The sequence below is a fragment of the Lagopus leucura genome, unplaced genomic scaffold, assembly GCF_019238085.1.
Source record: "Lagopus leucura isolate 7727_CA_CO unplaced genomic scaffold, USGS_WTPT01 Super-Scaffold_100019, whole genome shotgun sequence".
Classification (NCBI taxonomy): Eukaryota; Metazoa; Chordata; class Aves; order Galliformes; family Phasianidae; genus Lagopus; species Lagopus leucura.
In genome coordinates, this window is record NW_024962273.1 from 5,577,394 (window position 1) to 5,594,033 (window position 16,640).

Genomic DNA, 16,640 nt, shown 5'->3' on the forward strand with positions numbered 1-16,640 from the left:
CTTTATAGCAACGTTACTTTTCATCAGAAGTAGTCTGCTGTGACTACGGGTAACAATCCTGGTACCTTTTCATTACAAAGGAGCTTATTGTTACCAAACAACTTATTGTGGGAATTCATTTTGCCTCTTTGGTGACCTCTCTGATCTATTAAGAAAAGCACTGAGGTATGAACAACACGCACTTTGTTGCAGTTTTATGTTTTCTTCTTGTTAGGATACTGCTTATGAATTCCAAACAGCGATATGCAGAAGAAGAAGCATTTAACAAGCTTCTCACACCAGTAAAAATAAACTGTGAGGAAAACGACATGAGTTGAGAATCAGGTGGTAGAAGTGGTGCTGCTCCCCAGGACAAAGCTGTGGCAGTGACTGCACGGTAAACAACATGATCCAGCAGCTCTAGCACCTGCAAGCTGCTGCACAAATACATCTTTGCTGTTAAAATTCCTTCTACACATATTATGCAATACATTTTTCGTATATATATTTCTACACACTCGGCAAATTATACATATATATATATCAAGCCCCTTTGGCACGACAGTTTCCATCCTATTAATTAATTTTCATAGTTGAATTTGAAAGCAGTAAAGAACAGGCTTAACTATATAGTGCTTCATCAGTGTTAATTACCACCACAAAATAATCAGTAAATGTAGGAAACCTCTATTGGCTTTGTAGATATACATATAGCATTAAAAAGCATTTAAATAGAAGCTGATTTTTCTTAAGAGTAGCAATTTAAAGACTATTTTCCTCTAATGGGACACTTCAATATTGAATATACAGAGATTAATGTCGAAGGGAAAAGTTGCTAAAAATAGCAGAGTATATTTAACAAACACATGTTTCTGCAGCTACCATCGTCTCAGAGAGAATTAAAGATTTTTAAAACATCCATGACATCTGAGCTTTCTGATATTTACACACCATCCAGGTTAGATTATTTGTCCAGAGCTTCCTGTGCTCTGGGAGATAAAAATTGTTTTTACATAAGAAATACAGTGTTTCAGGTCACGTTCTGCTGTAACGTGAGCATCTTCCCCTCAATCCTCAAGAAGTTCTAGGATTGCCCATGAAACTCAAAGCCAGAGCCACGAGATTACTCTTGTTTGTAATTGCAATGCCAGCTTGCTACCTAATGATCCCAGTTGAAACTGCAACAAGCACAGTGAGATTTCTGTTGGTGATTTAACATACTCACCTGATTCTTGAGATCCAGCTTCGGGCAGGGGCGACCTCCATTGTAGGGCTTCTCCTTCAGCCATTTGGATCTGACTTTCATCCCTGTCCCACAGGAAGAGCTGCAGGGGCTCCAGCTGGACCAATCACTTAATTTGCAATCAAATGGGCAAGGAACCGTGCAAGATTCTTCAATGTAACCTATACCAAAGATTGAAGACAGAGGTTTTATAATCACTCCAACTCATGAACTCCGATCCTTAAATGTCTCTCTGCAATCTGTATAATCAACTTCATAGGAGGACTTCTTAAAGAGAAGAAGTTTGGCTGTCTGACAACACTTTCCCAATGCAAAATTATGATGTTATTTGCAAAGAACAGCAGTGACTAAAACCAATTTCCTGGTTTAGCCCAATGTTTACTAGGATGGCCATGATAAAACTGACTGATATAAAGAATGCACATTGACAAGAAATATCCAATGTGAAGCAGGCAGTTGACAACAGGCAGCAACTATCCACACTGTAAGAATCTGGACATCACATACTCTGGAGATCTAAGTGTACTACCAAGTGCACTTCTGAATTTTGTGATCCTCTGAACCACAAGTTCTGCATCTGGGTGGGATGTCTTCCTGAGAGAAGCAAAAAAAACATATGACCCCATCTTTCTTCTGGTAGTTCTCATACATCTCTGCAACTGCTTTGACCACTCTGTATTTTATAAGAGACATACAAAGACTTTGCTTTCACCTTCTCCCACTTTGAAGTGTTTCCAGGATCACCTCTTCAAATCAGAATTCCGGATAGCTGCAGGTGCAGCACCTTATTGAATCAAAACCCAATAGGGTTTCTCAGGACAAAGCCAGGCTTTCTCTTCACATATCCAGCCCCACAGTCACTCAAGGGAAGAGAGATTTTGTAAAGCACACTCAAAGGGTGCCTGAGCCCTTGGGGATTTCAGGAACGCCTGTCCACAGCCCTTGGCCAACATGTGGACAAGCTTCTGCACATCCCTGCTCACTGTGCTATGTTCATTCTCAAGTTTCCATTACCTGGCTGACATGATTCTAAGCACTACTAGATTTAAACAAAAGAGAGATTTCATGTTCAGCCACAAAAGTTGGTGGCTGCTAGGACCAGCCCTTATTACAGAAGGCTTAAGTCCTCTGACAGCTCTGGCAATTAAGGCAATGGAAAGAAAAGAATTTCATCCCTATCGTATTTCTGACGTTATTCATTTTTATGTCCTTTCTGTTTGGTTTTCAGCCTCTAACCCTCCCTGTGTAAGCCATATCTACAGAATACTAAATTAGCTGATTTAATTATGCTCTTAAGAAGGATTTCTCCACTCTCTATCAAGGTGACAGTCACCACAGCAGGATAAAGCACAAAAATACGTAATAAATAAAAAAGGAGAAGCAGCTTCTCTCCAAAACCTCTGGACAAGCGCCCCGAACAGCCAGGAAACACCAAAGCTGAGGCAGGGAGATTAGTCATGCCCAGCAGCCAGATTTACCGGCTCTGCTGCATCCAAACCTGTACTGACTCCAAGCCATGACTGTGCTGCATCCTGAGCATCGATCCACAGCAGCAGCACGAGGATGCACTCCTCGTTTCACTGTGGAGAAACAGCTTTCAGACTTGGTTAGGCATCCCCCACCTATAAAATATCCTCCATCTAGCAGCACAAGAAATACTGACACTGTTTTAGGAAACAGTGCCTTAAAAATTCCTGGAACAACAGCAGTCCCCTCCTTCAGCTCTATGATGTTCTGCTTCTTCTTTGGCTTCGTGTGGCACTCTCCTCCCTCTCTTTCAGAACAGCCACCCTAGCAGTCTGACAGCTGCAATCATTTCCGCCACCAGTTCCTGCTGTAACTCCTTCCTAAAGCTGCCCAGTTGTCCTCGTGCAGCATGCGATGTTTCACTTTGCTCCTGCTTATCTCTGTGTGCTGCATTCCCTTTTCAGCTACAGTTTCAGAGTCGCTGGCATTACATATCTTGATTATTTCCTACCCAATCCATGGCAGTGATGATCATGTTCGGGATATTTCAACTTTGCATGCTTTGTGTTCTCATCTAGCTCAGATTACACCCATGCACACACACATAAAATATTTCTACAACAGACTCACTTTCTATCCAAAATATCCAAGCTATCCCCAGCTTTCTCAGTAATATTCTACTCAACCTGCTTAGGTTGTCACTCAAAGCTGTTCATAACACATTATGATAACTAAAAGAAATTTCCTCATGATAGATTTATGAGCAGTATTTCTTAGGCAGTTCTTCAAAGAGTTCTGTACCACCATCACATGAAATATCACTTCTCCTTGGGCTGTGTGACAGCCTGGGTAATTAACTCTTAACAGAAACAAAGAAAGTGCCTTGCTTACAAGGAGAGTTAGGCAGAGGGGTTATCAGCTTATCAGCAAAGGCAAAATGGGATAAGCCTTCTGATAGTTCAAGACTTACCTCTACAATAAAAAGAAATAAAATAAAAAATGGGAAGTAAGACAGAGAAAGAAAAAGTTTTATAAACAAAACAAATGAAATCTGTTCCACTTCATTGTAGTGGGGATCCCTCAGCAAAACGAAGGTCTTCTAAAGACTTCCTGATGCTAAGAGACCAACCTACTGCATTTCAAGTTTCCTCATCCACATATATAAATTAAATTAAGTATGAATAAAAACTAGCAAGCTAATAGAGCAGTAAATTAACTTAATGTCCACAAGAAACAGATGTTCCATATTAAATAATGGTTAAAAAAAAAAAACAGAATATAACCTTTTTTCAACACCTTCTCACAAACAGTCGTTATATCTTCCATTAACTGCTTGAAGTTTATCCTGTGCTGAGATTCCCATCATCAAAGGTTTCATTCAACAACAAAATTTTTTGCGAAAACATCTGTGTGATGAGTGCCCTCTGCACAGATATATCATTGATTATTGGTACCCTGTTACGAGAAACTAGTAAGTACTGCTGTACTCAGCTCATTCCCAGCCCTTCCAGTGTCCATGAGAATGGGATATTTGGTTTTCTCTGTAGAGCATTGCAATGGCCTGGCAGTGTCAGGAGCTGAGAAGAGTTTGGTTTGGAAACAGAAAGTAAACCTCGACATGGCATTCCCAGCAAGCTTTTAGTTTGGCATGGTGCGTAACAAATGAGATACACCATTAATACCAGCTGTTAATAGCAAATTCCACATGCAGGCTATTACCAGTGGAAGGAACAATAAAACGCAATTACAGATCAAAATAAAAAAATATTTCTGACAGTAAAGGAATATGAAAAGGGAAGAACATAAATGTGTTTCTGAGTTACTGTCACTCAGCTTAGATAGATTAACTCAACCCAAGCTCAAGATCAACCATGTTTTGGCAATGTCATCCTTAAACACCTCACTCATCCACTGCATTCCCTGTTCTCCTCTTCTGCAGTACCTGTACTAACACTTGTTGAGTTTCCAAGACCTTCTGCAGGAAAACACACCATCCTTTCCCCCAGCCCTGCCCAGCCTGTTTCTCACGTTCTGAATTCTCTTGAAGCTTCCTTTAATCTTTTTTATTCCTCAAAATCTCAAACACCACTGAACTGAAGCCCCGTTACTTTAGAAACAGCAGTTGAGAATCTCTGCAGAGTCTGAACCAACACCAGGCTGCTGTGTGTCACCAAGCTGGGGCTGCAGGCGCAGGTGAGATTGAGACGCAAACACCAAGGCATGGGATATTTATGTAAGCAGTTGGAAACACACTACTGGGAATTGTCCTGAATTGGCAGAAAAAATTGTACTGGACGATCAAATAAGCCTTTTTCATGTTTAAGTACTATTGTTTTACTACTGAGACACTGCCAACGTAATAGGATGAACAAATGCATTTACCTAGGCTGCCAAACTCATTTTACTATTATTTATTCATTAAGAACAATGTTGCTCTACGAGCCACAAATGGAGTCTCATCCCATCCATAATAAACAAAGTGCCCACAGAATACACAGGATGTATTGGGAAGGCACAAGATGGAACAACAGCTATTATTCTTGTCTCACTTTTTTTCTGCGCAACCCAAAAGAGATGAAGCAAGAGAAGGCAGACGAATAAAGCAAAGATGATGGTTTGGTGGGTGTTGGAGGCCAAGGCTCAAACACTTGGTGTAAAAACTGTTATTCTTGTCTCATTCTTTTTTGCTGTGAAACCCAGAAGAGCTGAGGAGGTGGATGAATGATGGTCTGGAGATGTCACACGGTTCAGGTGGAGGTGGTAGGAGACACAAAGTGATTGCACTGCAGAACTGAGCGGTGAGTTTTTGCAGTAGTACAATTTCATTCCCTACATGAATAACACAGGTCACACGTGGCACAGCCAACAAGGGGCTGCAGCACCCTTCTGTGTCTCTGTCCACATTCACAATCAGACGCTGGCGGGGGGAAGCAGGCAATTAGGAGATTTACAAGCTAATGGGAGACACTGACATCCACCTGACTGTTGTACTTCCAAATGATAAATTTGCTGAGGGTGTAAGGTCTGTGCACAGCGTTAAACAAATGTGCCAAAAGGACTCCAAGAGGCTGACTGAAAAGTGTTTTGAAAATAAACAGCATTCCTCCAGCAGCTTTGGAAACAGATGCACTTCTAATTGAATTGGCTTTAAACTCATTTGTATCCTCTCTAGCATATTTCATCATTTCAATTAACAAACTTCTAGCAGTACTACCCTTGTTAGTAAACCTTGAGGTACTTCATAAAATTCAAGGTCATTACCAAGAAAGGGACAATTCTGTGCATCACTGCTACTGCCACTGGTAATAACACAAGTGATTTCCCTTGGAGCCTCCAGGATAAAAGAGATCACCTTTCAGCACACAAGGGAGAAGCAAAATGGACAGTGACACTGAAGAAATGTTTCTAATTACACACCAAAGGTAGAAGGGAAAAAGAGTTGATTCATTTTCCTATTAATATTTACCTTCATTTGGTAACTGGCTGTGAAGTATGAAGAGTAACACCAGTAAATCCATGCAGCACTGAAAGTCTAATAGCTAAGGACTTCATTAGTGAGACCTGGTGGACCATAGCACCCAGTGAGCCACATTCTGCTGTGCTGGTGCTCTGGGATCTCCTACAAAGCAACCTTGTGCTTTAAGTCAGGTGAAAACAGCTTTGAGAACAGACTGCAGTTAAGAGAATGGCTCTGCCAGCTGGGCATATCAGGCTGGGGCTGCTCCAGCAAATCCCAGCAGATGTGAGCAGGGACTGCCAGCACGTCAGGAGCTAGGAGAGGAGCTCCTTGTCCTAAACAAGCCCCTCCAAGTGCTTAAATCCTGCCTCAAGGGCAAATGTTATTAACAAATCTGGGAGTCTTAAAGTTTTTATCAACTTCAGTTGCATCTGAACAAGATGTAATATTGCCACAGAATAAATGTTTAATCTTTTTTTTTCCCCTAACATCCAAGGATTTGAGAGATTGTATGCATTACTAGTTTGCTAGCCGGGGAAATTTAAGAGATAATCTAATGAATGCGTTCATTAAATGCACAACAAAAAAATCAGCAAAAATAACTTTTACATCAAGTGTTTTGCAAAGCTTGAATAATGGATCACCTTAGTTAATTTATTCCTGCTTGCTCTTCTCAACAATAAGGCACATGCTCCCTTTATTTCATAGCAGACTTATTATAGATTCTAAATAGACCAGAGAGGACTTGTAAAACATGCTGGTAAGTTTAAGTCATCGTTATTGTTATTGAAATTCATCCAAAGGTTGGTTTTATTGTTCAATTTCACAGCCTCTATAAATCCTGACAAGACAGTCGGGTTGATGCTGACTTTGCATTATGATTCCTAATTTCCTTTGATTTTGCATTTCCTTAAAGAAATTGCAAGCTTACACCTTGTCTTAACTATCAACTGTAATAGTTGCTATAGTTAGTCTGTTAACTACATAAGAAAATTTCCAGTAATTAGCACAACCCTTGTAACAGATTGCAAAACAAACTGAGAACCCTTCCAGAGAAGAGAGATTCATCTGCTGCCTTCTGAGTGCAAATAAATAGGACCTTGCTGTGAACACTCACCTCGCAGGGGACTTCAGATGCATGCAGGCAGAAACTCACTGCACAAACCTGGGCTCCAGATCTCAAAGCCAGTCATGGCAAAGATCCCTGCTCCCCCGCAGCAAAGGCAGACTGTCTGCTTGGAAGCCCCAGTGTCTTAAGAAAGTCTTTACAAATAAAACCCATGCACTGGCATCAAGGGTATTAAGGGTAAAAGCTCAACTGTTTTCCTATATACTTTGCTCGTCACCCTGCAACTGGGAAAATCATCTGCTCTGTCCAAGCAAAACTGCTTTTTCCTTCCCCAGTGTCTTTAGCCTTGGTATATTAGGAAAGAAACACATCCTATTATATTTTATTATTGACTGTTTAGCATACATAGCTTTACAGGCTATTCAATTCATAGCAAAAGCAGATATGGCAAAACAAACCTGAGACAACATTTACTTTTTATTATTATTATGAGAACTAGATAATATAACAAGGCTGTTTTTGAAGGCAGTGCACACATCTGCAATACATCATGAAGACAAAATTAAATTGTCCAAAGAACGACAAATTCCCCCCTTTCTCATACATCTGACTTCTCTCAAAGGCCCAATTCCACAATAGCTGCAAAAATAAATGCACTTTGCAGAGTGCACTGAAGAGCAATATAGACTTGGGCTATTTGGACCGAGTGGGAAGCATCTTCCAGAGCCAAGGGTCCAGCCCTGGGAGAAAGCTGCTGCCAAATGGCACCAAATCTATCTGCCCCCATCAGTAAATCATACATGGCCCAAAGGTCAATGGTTTCAGACTGTGCTGGAGCACACTAAGAAACTCAATTTCTGAGTTCAGGACCCTCCACGGAGAGCATCTTTCTGCCAGGTTCCAGACACACGACGTCAGGCATTGTCAACACAATATGCCACCTAATTTCAGCTGCCAAGTTAGGAACCCAAGACATGGGCAAGCTTCAGTTAGGCAACTTAGCTCAGACAACACTACATTTTACAGAATGGCAAACACTGACGCATTTCTCATATCCTGATAATTAGCAAGAATTGAGCACTCTAATACTGCCACTATTTTGGACAGCACAAGCCACCAGATGACTGCAGAAGAGAACACAGACCAGTCAGAATAATTTGCAATAAGTATTATCAAGGAGGCTCATGACCACATGAGCAAAAGCTGATTTTTTTTTTTTTTTTTTTAAATGCACATTTCTTGTACTTTAATTCAGAAACTTGAGAAGTATTACCATTACTCTGCTCCAGACCAGGTCATCCCACCCCTGAAAGGCACTGAAGAGCTCCTTGAGCCAACACTGACCTCTGCAGCCTCCCTCCCTGCAGTCACGAGTGACACAGTGACCACTCCAATCAATACATTTAAATCAATACACCACCTTAATTCCTTCTTGTCTCGTTGATGCTAACTGAGAAACCTAACTACATGCTTTAATCATACTTGCGATGTTTCAAAAATGTCATTAAGCATTATCAGCCTCGGGGAAATCTGTAAGCGCTTTTCTGAAAGGCACAGAACTGCTGCAAGGTCCAGCCCAGGCTCTCCTGGTGGAGTTCCTGATGGAGGCACTGGCTGCAATTCCTGCTACCAGATGTCACCTTGACACAGGGCAATGGACAAAAAGACATCAGACCTTAAATAAAGATGTACTAAAAGAAACGTCTGCTAAGAGCAGGGTTTTAAGAAAAGGAGGAGTCCTGCTTGTTTTTTACAGCTTAAGCACAGGGAGAACAGCACAACTGACTTAGATGATGGAAAATGTTGAGATGGGAATAGGACATTTTCATGATGTAAGCAGGCCCCAGCACAGAGTACTGATGTACTGAATTGCTTATAGATTTTTGTTTCAATTTTGCAGTGTGGCTCAGAGCACTCTAGTCGTGAACTTCAATCTCCCCTGCTGGAGCATATCCTGGCCAATAAATTCAGACTGCAGCAGAAAGCAATGCAATCTTGAGAAGTGCTACAGTTGTTAATAGGCACTCATCTGTTACTAAATACAAAGAAAGTCCAAGATCTCACAGAGGGAACCTGTCCATACTGAGGGTATCAGGAGCTTTGCAGACTAAGCTCTTCACCATTTCATACACCACCCTCACTTAACAACTCTGGAGAATAGATTTCAAAGTGTATCTCAGATCCAGGCATAGACTAAGGAAGGACAATCACTCAGTTAGTCAACATTCACCTCCATATCCCCATTTAGTGCTACTCTTACTGCAAGCAGTGCACCAACTCATCCAGTTACTGACCTATATGCAGTAAGTGGAATTCTTAGTTTTGTAGGACTTGTTCCATACAGTCACAAACATATGAAGTTGCCTCTGAATATCATCAGGCATTAAACCTTTTAACACTTACTGGAAGCTTTACAAATCAGAATACATAAAGGTAACCAGGTTAAAGAACACTGGGAAAATAAACCTTGTAAGACACATGAACAATTCTGTTAATGTGTATGTCATTTCCCAGCTCAGTTGCACATCTTTCAAAGGGATCATGAAGCCCTCTTTGAGCAGGAAAAGTAGAGTTTTTAACACTAGAGTAAGCTCACTAAGAGAGTTTCACCATTCATGAAATGACTTCAGTGAAAACAGCATTTCTTCATGCTTCCAGTGTAAGATAATAAATGGATACGCAGGGAGTGAAAACTCTTAATTCTTCTATAATAACATTTTACTAGAGCTTTGGTTTATAACAGACCGTACTTGTGATAAATGTGTTACTAAGGATGAAGAGACAGACCACATTTCCAAAAGACACACTTATTACAGACTACTGCAGAAGTAGCAGGCTGCCCAGTACCTTAACTTGCTATCAAAAGTGCCCAAAGCCTCTGATAGACTGTTTCCACACTGAGTTACTATTTCTACACCAGAAAGTGTTCTCAATTCCCACAGAAGAGCTTTAATCAAGCTGTCAAAACTAGAAAAAGTGGCCCAACCTAACAATAGAAACAAAAGGCAGGATCACAAGCAAGGCTGGGCAGAGGTGGACCAGGAAGACAAGGCTTACAGTACATCAGCTGCTCCACATCAATTGCTCATGAACATGCCCATACCCTCAAGGGTTATATCCCATCTGAACCTAACTAACAGCCCCAGCACACAGCCTGCTAGTACCCTGAGAGCAGGCAACTCTGTGTCTGAACTGCTCCCAACCAAACTTAGTATTTCAATGCAGAAACCCAGATCTGTAGTTAGTTAAATAAACAAATAAATAAATAAAATTTCTTCCTGTAGCCTGGTATTTGCCACCTCTTCAAAGGGGTTGTTTCATGGAATGCAGCAACAAGAACAGAAGATGGGGAAAAAAGAATAGCGCATATCACTACAACCAAACATCGGCAGCATCTGCAGAAGATGTTGCTCAAAGAGCTCATTCTCTAAATATTTTCTTTTAAGATGTGTGCTTGCTTTCTGTAAGACAAAGATCTGGAAGAATGTGCATTCCTATGTACTAGTGCCTCAGGGGAAGTCTTGCTGGAAATAAACTTCTTTGATAGACAATTTGCCCCATTCAGAAATAACAGATTTTGATGGGTTTTTTTGCCTTTGATTCTGTTGCCAGAAAACCATAAAGAACAGCTACATTTGAGCAGTTGTCTTCTGATCCTATTTCATATGATAATTCTTTTAACATCCAGGAAGTAGGAACTATGGCCAAATTTTCTTATGGTGAGTAGATTTTGGAAAGGAAAAAAAAAAACAAAACAAAAAGGAAGGAAGAGATAGGGGGAGAAGTACTGTTCTTTGAGCACTGCAATGAGAACAATGACTAAAAATCCTGCGCACAGACTAGAAATAGAGGGCAGGCCCTTTACAGCTCTGCTGCTACACCTACAGCTCCATAGGCAGGCACAGCTGTAATTAAGAGTGTCACTTCACACATGAGGAAATGTGTAGAAATGTTGGAGAAAGGTCCATAGGAATACCCAGATGGGATTTTGGGACTAAATTGAGAAGCTATTTTCCTTTGAGACAGCAGACTCTCAAAGGTGATAACAGCTTTACGTCCTGAAGTGGAGACTGAAGGCAGGATAGGACAAGGCTGTCCGCAGTGGGCAATGCTATCCTTCCACTTGTGATATAAACCCAGCTTTCATTCCCATGTCAGGGACAGAATGGGCAGAAAACAAGGTGAACTTGAAGCTGAAACTTCTTCCTCCAGAAGTCTTCAAAAAGGTTTGTCCTGCTAAGTAATACAGTCATTTATTTATAATAGAAAAGCTGCAGAGAGAGGAGAGGCACAAGAGCTATCCTCAAAAAGAGCATGGCAATATTTCTCCAAGGCCAAATGCCAAGCAAAGGTGGTGTAGCACAGTCTGAGCACTGAGCCCACGTATCATCAGCAGCTGATGGTATCAAGACTACCTACTGCTCCCATACTTTATGGAGGAGGCACCCCAAGGCTGCCAAGCTTACAGCCCAGAACTGGAAAAGAACAGGTAGGCAGGACTGCCAATTTTGCTTGTAAAAGAATGAGGGAGTCAAACACAAGGGCTTATTTGTAGATGTTTGTTGGATGCTGTTTATGGCAGTGCAGAAGTCTCCTAGTGCTGAAACCAGTGGATTCAGGCATTAATGGTTTGTGATTAAAAAACGTGATTTCAATATGCCATTCAGGCTAAAAATACAATTAAATGCTTCTTTTCAAAAGTAGGTGAAATATCTGGTCACAAAAAATTCTATTTCTGAAGCATTTCAAAACAAAATCAGGAATTTCTGCAACATTTTCATTCTTCAAGATAAAATTCACCGCAATGAAAAAAAAATTTTGAATGCAGCAAGTGCGCAGAATAGGTGTACCTTCAAAAACAAATGGGCCTTTACTCAAAGTAGCTTTCCCAACCTTGGCTTTCCATATTGTTATCTCACAGAAAAGATAAGTGTGCTATCAGTCCACGATAGACTTAGGTCACATTTCTTTTACCTGTCAGGCTCTGCTTATAGTTTTCTGAGCTAAACAAATATCGCTTTGCAGACAGATTACTGAAGGCCAGCGATTAAAAGGGTCTCATTTTCTCCTAAAATAACTCATTTAATTCAGATGCTTTTAGCTTTTCATCCAGAAACAAAATCATTTTGCTAAATCTGGAATTACAGTACCCTAAAGAACTGAAGATTTCATGTAAGCAAGAAGATGAAAGACAGAGGGTCAGTTGGCATAGGGCTCACTCATGCTGCATTTCAGAGTTCCTGCGATGGATTCCTGCTAGTCACACTGTGTCCATCAAGCTGATGGCCAGCATTTGGAAGTAAGAGAGTGCAAACCCCAGAGGAATGCCCTGGGTAAAGGCACAGCTCTACTGTGGACTGACCTTTTAGAAAATCAGACTTCATGAGACTCAACGCTACCTGGTTTTCAGCAACAGGAGTTAAAATTCCTGATCTGTGACCTTTGAATATTGTCCTAAATCTCTCAGCATCAGGGCACAGCTGGCCAGAGCTGGCGACTGCTGTCTGCTGTGCCTCAAGCAGGGAGCACTCCTCCAGCAGCAACAAATGAAAGCTTTCAACTTCTCTTTGTGCAAATGCTTGCTCCAGGAGCAATGTTTTACAAGAGAAACAAACAAAGCAAAAAAATGTTTTGCAAATGAGGAATCACCCATCCTAGGTCCCCACAGGAACAGAACTGACATTCTCAGGGGGTGACCTTGTCAGCAGCATTCCCAGCAGCAGTATCCCATAGACCTGCTGGGAAGCAACCAAGGGACACCTCCCCATGAGTAGAAACGCCCAGGAACAGCCTCAGCAAACTGCAGTCCTTTTTTGTTTCTCCAGAGGCAGCTAAACCTAAGAAAACATCTGACTAATGAGAGCAAGGAGGACGTTTTACTACTGAGAGTGAGGAAGACAATCATTCAAAAATTTAGAGATAATTAAAGCTTTTTGTGGAGACTGTGTGTTGAAGCCCACTGCTCAATGATTTAAAGCAAGGATCTGTTTGTCTGTTGTATCTTTCTTCCAGGCTCCTGTTGTTGTCAGCAAAGCAAAATTTGAATAGCATAAGCGCATTTCATAAATTCCAGCTTTCCATAAATTCCCCATCAGATCAAAAGAGAAACCCCTGTGCGGCAGCACAGAGATCTCCAGCCTTTGATTTGGAACAGATGAGGCACCCTACGTTCCTCCTCCAAGATTTAAAAACAACAAAAAAAAAAAACCAACAACAAAACAAAACTAAAAAAAAACACGAAAAAGAAACACCACCAACAAAAACCCATTGGCACAGCACACAAAAAAGAGAGGCCAAGGAGTCACATGAAATAATCTGAAACAAAGGAGGTAGAAATGCACAACCAGCATTAGGACAGATTGAAAGAAGCAGATGAGCTGCAATTAGCAGGACAAATTCACATCCAAGAGGATGCTCCGAATGCCAACCAGCGACTCTGTGGAGTGGTAAGCTGAAAACAAGATAATTTATTTTTCTGATGGGAACTAATGGAGGCAAATTATAAATTATATTTTTGTAATACAGTTGGAGATATTTACCTCTATCCTTAATTTCCTAATTGGCTTTCCAAATTAAAGAAAGGAAAAGGAGAATGAACCAACTCCAGCAGGAAAGATTTTGTCCGGTTTAGAAACTGCAAGACAGTCATTCTGTGGGCTTACTGAGTGGGCCATCAAGGAAAATAATGACACTACTAAAATAAAGCAGCACACTAAACACAAAAGCCAGTCTTGTGAAAAAAGCTGTGCTATGTTGTTGGTTTATTTTTTTCCTGTACATCACAGAAAAGCTTTGGTACAGAAAGAAATTTGTCTGAGATTTGTATTTTTAAGGGCCTCAGACCCTGAACCTCTCTGAGGAGTGATTAGTCTCTACGTTAGGCTCAAAGCCATTGTTACGTTCACATATTTATGATACATTCACATGGTAAGTCACACTGATGTAGGTGAACTAAAACTTATGGAATTTTAACAGCCAGGTTTCAGTCACGGAAGGTGAAAATCACTGCTGCAAGAAGGCAAAAGGCCAAAGTTTGCTCTCTAAAAGAGTGACAAACTGACCACTTTTTTTTCCTATACCTTGTTCTCATGGTATTATCAAGTCTGGGACAAACTTAAATCTACTTCTAAGGCAAAGTTTGTAACCTTAGATGAGTCTTTCTACATTTTGTAAAAATTCTTCAAAGAGACCTAGCAAAAAAAAAGTAGGTTTTACAAATTCTCACTTTTGCTCAAAGGAGAAAAAGAAAGAATTGTCCTGGCAAAAGGACAGGAGGAAGAAACAAAGAGAAGTCAGAAGAGCTCAAAGAAAGAGAAGAGGAACACTGCTTATCTCTAAATCTGATGAAGAAAGAACAACCTTAGATATCACAATGACTGGCATTCAAAAAATAAGGCCATGGCTTAATTAGATACAAATGTAGTCACCTAGAAAATGTCACAAGGTTACCTGATTCTAATTGTGAACACGACAGTCTAAGCTGCTGAGAAAAACCTGTCATGAATAATTTCACAGGGCTTAGCAATCTGTGTACTTCTGTAATTTGCCCTTCTCTATTATGGTTGAATAACATCCTGCTAATTATTAATTGGATAATGATTTGTTTCTATCGCTAATTCAACAATATGTTCAGAAGCGCATTTTGAAAGCTCCCAGCTCTTGAGACCATAAATATTGGTCTTATCTCCACTTAACTGCTCTGGTTGGAAGGCAGGTTTCAACTGATGGAAACTGGAGACTGAAATCAGAAACATCCACGACCTCCAGAGAGGGACGCAGCATTGCCTTGCAGAGAATGGAAGGTGTCCAGCACTGAGTAGCAAGTGGGAATGGGTACAGGATCCACTAAGGAAAGGTTTTGAGAGATCACTGCTTCGATCTGGTCAGAGTTCCCAAAGGCTTGGCATCTTACTGGACTTTTCCCCTACCATGGTGACATTGGAGTGCATTTTATTATGGTGAAAACCATTGTGATTGCCTTCATAACGTGAAATTTTCTGTTTTTGGGAAGCCAGTTTACACATCCTGAATATTACACAGGGGACTGGCTGGAGGTGAATAATTCACCCTTAAGCGGGGCATTCACGAGGTGGAAACATTTCACACCTATTTCCCAGTTCCAAACCTTGGGGTCTTAAGAGCACTCTTTATGTAGACCACAGTGTGTACAGGAGGACTTTGCTGTCCAGTACTGACCACCCTTGTAGCCTCTGACATGGATCCTGTGCCAGGGCCACGTTGCAATCATTCCTGCTCGGATAAAAAGCTGAAGACAAGAAAGCCAACAATGATCCCCTTAAGCTATTACTCCCTAAGAAAAGCCTGACCATTAAAAATACCACATAAATATCACTGACAGGCATCAAGGTTATTCAGAGAAGCCCCACGCATAGACAAGCTTCTCTTTTAATCGTGATAAAAGCCTTGAGGTTTTCAAGAGAGCAAGACACTACAGTCAAATCCACCTTTCAAAGCTCAGCAGCTCCCTTTTGGCAGAAGAAAAGGTAACATCGTGGGGGTAAGGTATAGCATTCCTCCTTCATGGGCCACAGAGGCATAATCAATTGGTACAACAGCACATTGTTGAAACACAAACCACGGAAAGCTGCTTTATGAATCCGTGCAGCCAGCTGGAACAGCCATAAACAGCTGCGAGAGAAATTCACTCCAGAACTGAATCACTTCATCAGGATGTGTTTTTATTTTCCTTTTATCACATGCAGCTCAGACCACTGATCCTTATCCTGAAGACCCTCCACAGAGCAGCCTCTCCATTCCCTTGTACTCGGGAACAATAATGGTCCTTATTGTACTTATTAATCTCCTGAGACTTTGTTTCTTCCTTCTCCCATTACAGAGCTCAACCTAGTCTTCCAGCTCAATGTACTGCACTGTGTGGCATCCTAAGCTTTTTGGCTGGACGTCAGAGAGCATTAGTGTTTTGGGAGCAGCATGGGTAAAGAATCTGCTCCTAAGATAATGCTTTTGCCTGTAAATCAATTCAGAGTAATGATTTCAATGAACTGCAAATTATGGCAATGAGGAGAAAATACCCTGGTGGAGTGACATCTCCTGCTTGTTTCAGCTCTGTTACTGATCTCCGTCTAAGGCATGTGTTTGATACAGATTACACATACAGACAAACTGCTTCTAGGACAGAAGCACAGCCTAGAGTCCCAGCAAGCAGTGAAACTGGAATATATGCTGTATATCGTTTAGAGCTCAAGACTGGTTCAAAATCACAAGGACGAGACCACTGGCTGCTGAAGTCATGAGTAATGAGCAGCATAACAAGGACATCACAGATCCACGGCAATTATATAAGACAGTATCAGGAAAATCCCACACTGAAAAAACTCTAAGAATTAACAGATTTAGCAAAAAGGAATAAAGGTTTATAAGCAAGTAAAAACTGAAGTAGGAGA

At 41.0% G+C, this 16,640-nt stretch overlaps 1 protein-coding gene across 4 annotated transcripts in view; it reads right to left on the reverse strand.

The window, feature by feature from the left end:
- Positions 1-16,640, reverse strand: part of THSD7B (thrombospondin type 1 domain containing 7B) — a 292,733-nt gene that overhangs the window by 72,390 nt on the left and 203,703 nt on the right. For all 4 annotated transcript variants that reach the window (XM_042877909.1, XM_042877908.1, XM_042877910.1 and 1 more), the window contains exon 16: positions 1,205-1,383. In XM_042877909.1, coding sequence (XP_042733843.1) covers positions 1,205-1,383 — 179 coding nt within the window. The remainder of the gene's footprint in view (positions 1-1,204; positions 1,384-16,640) is intronic.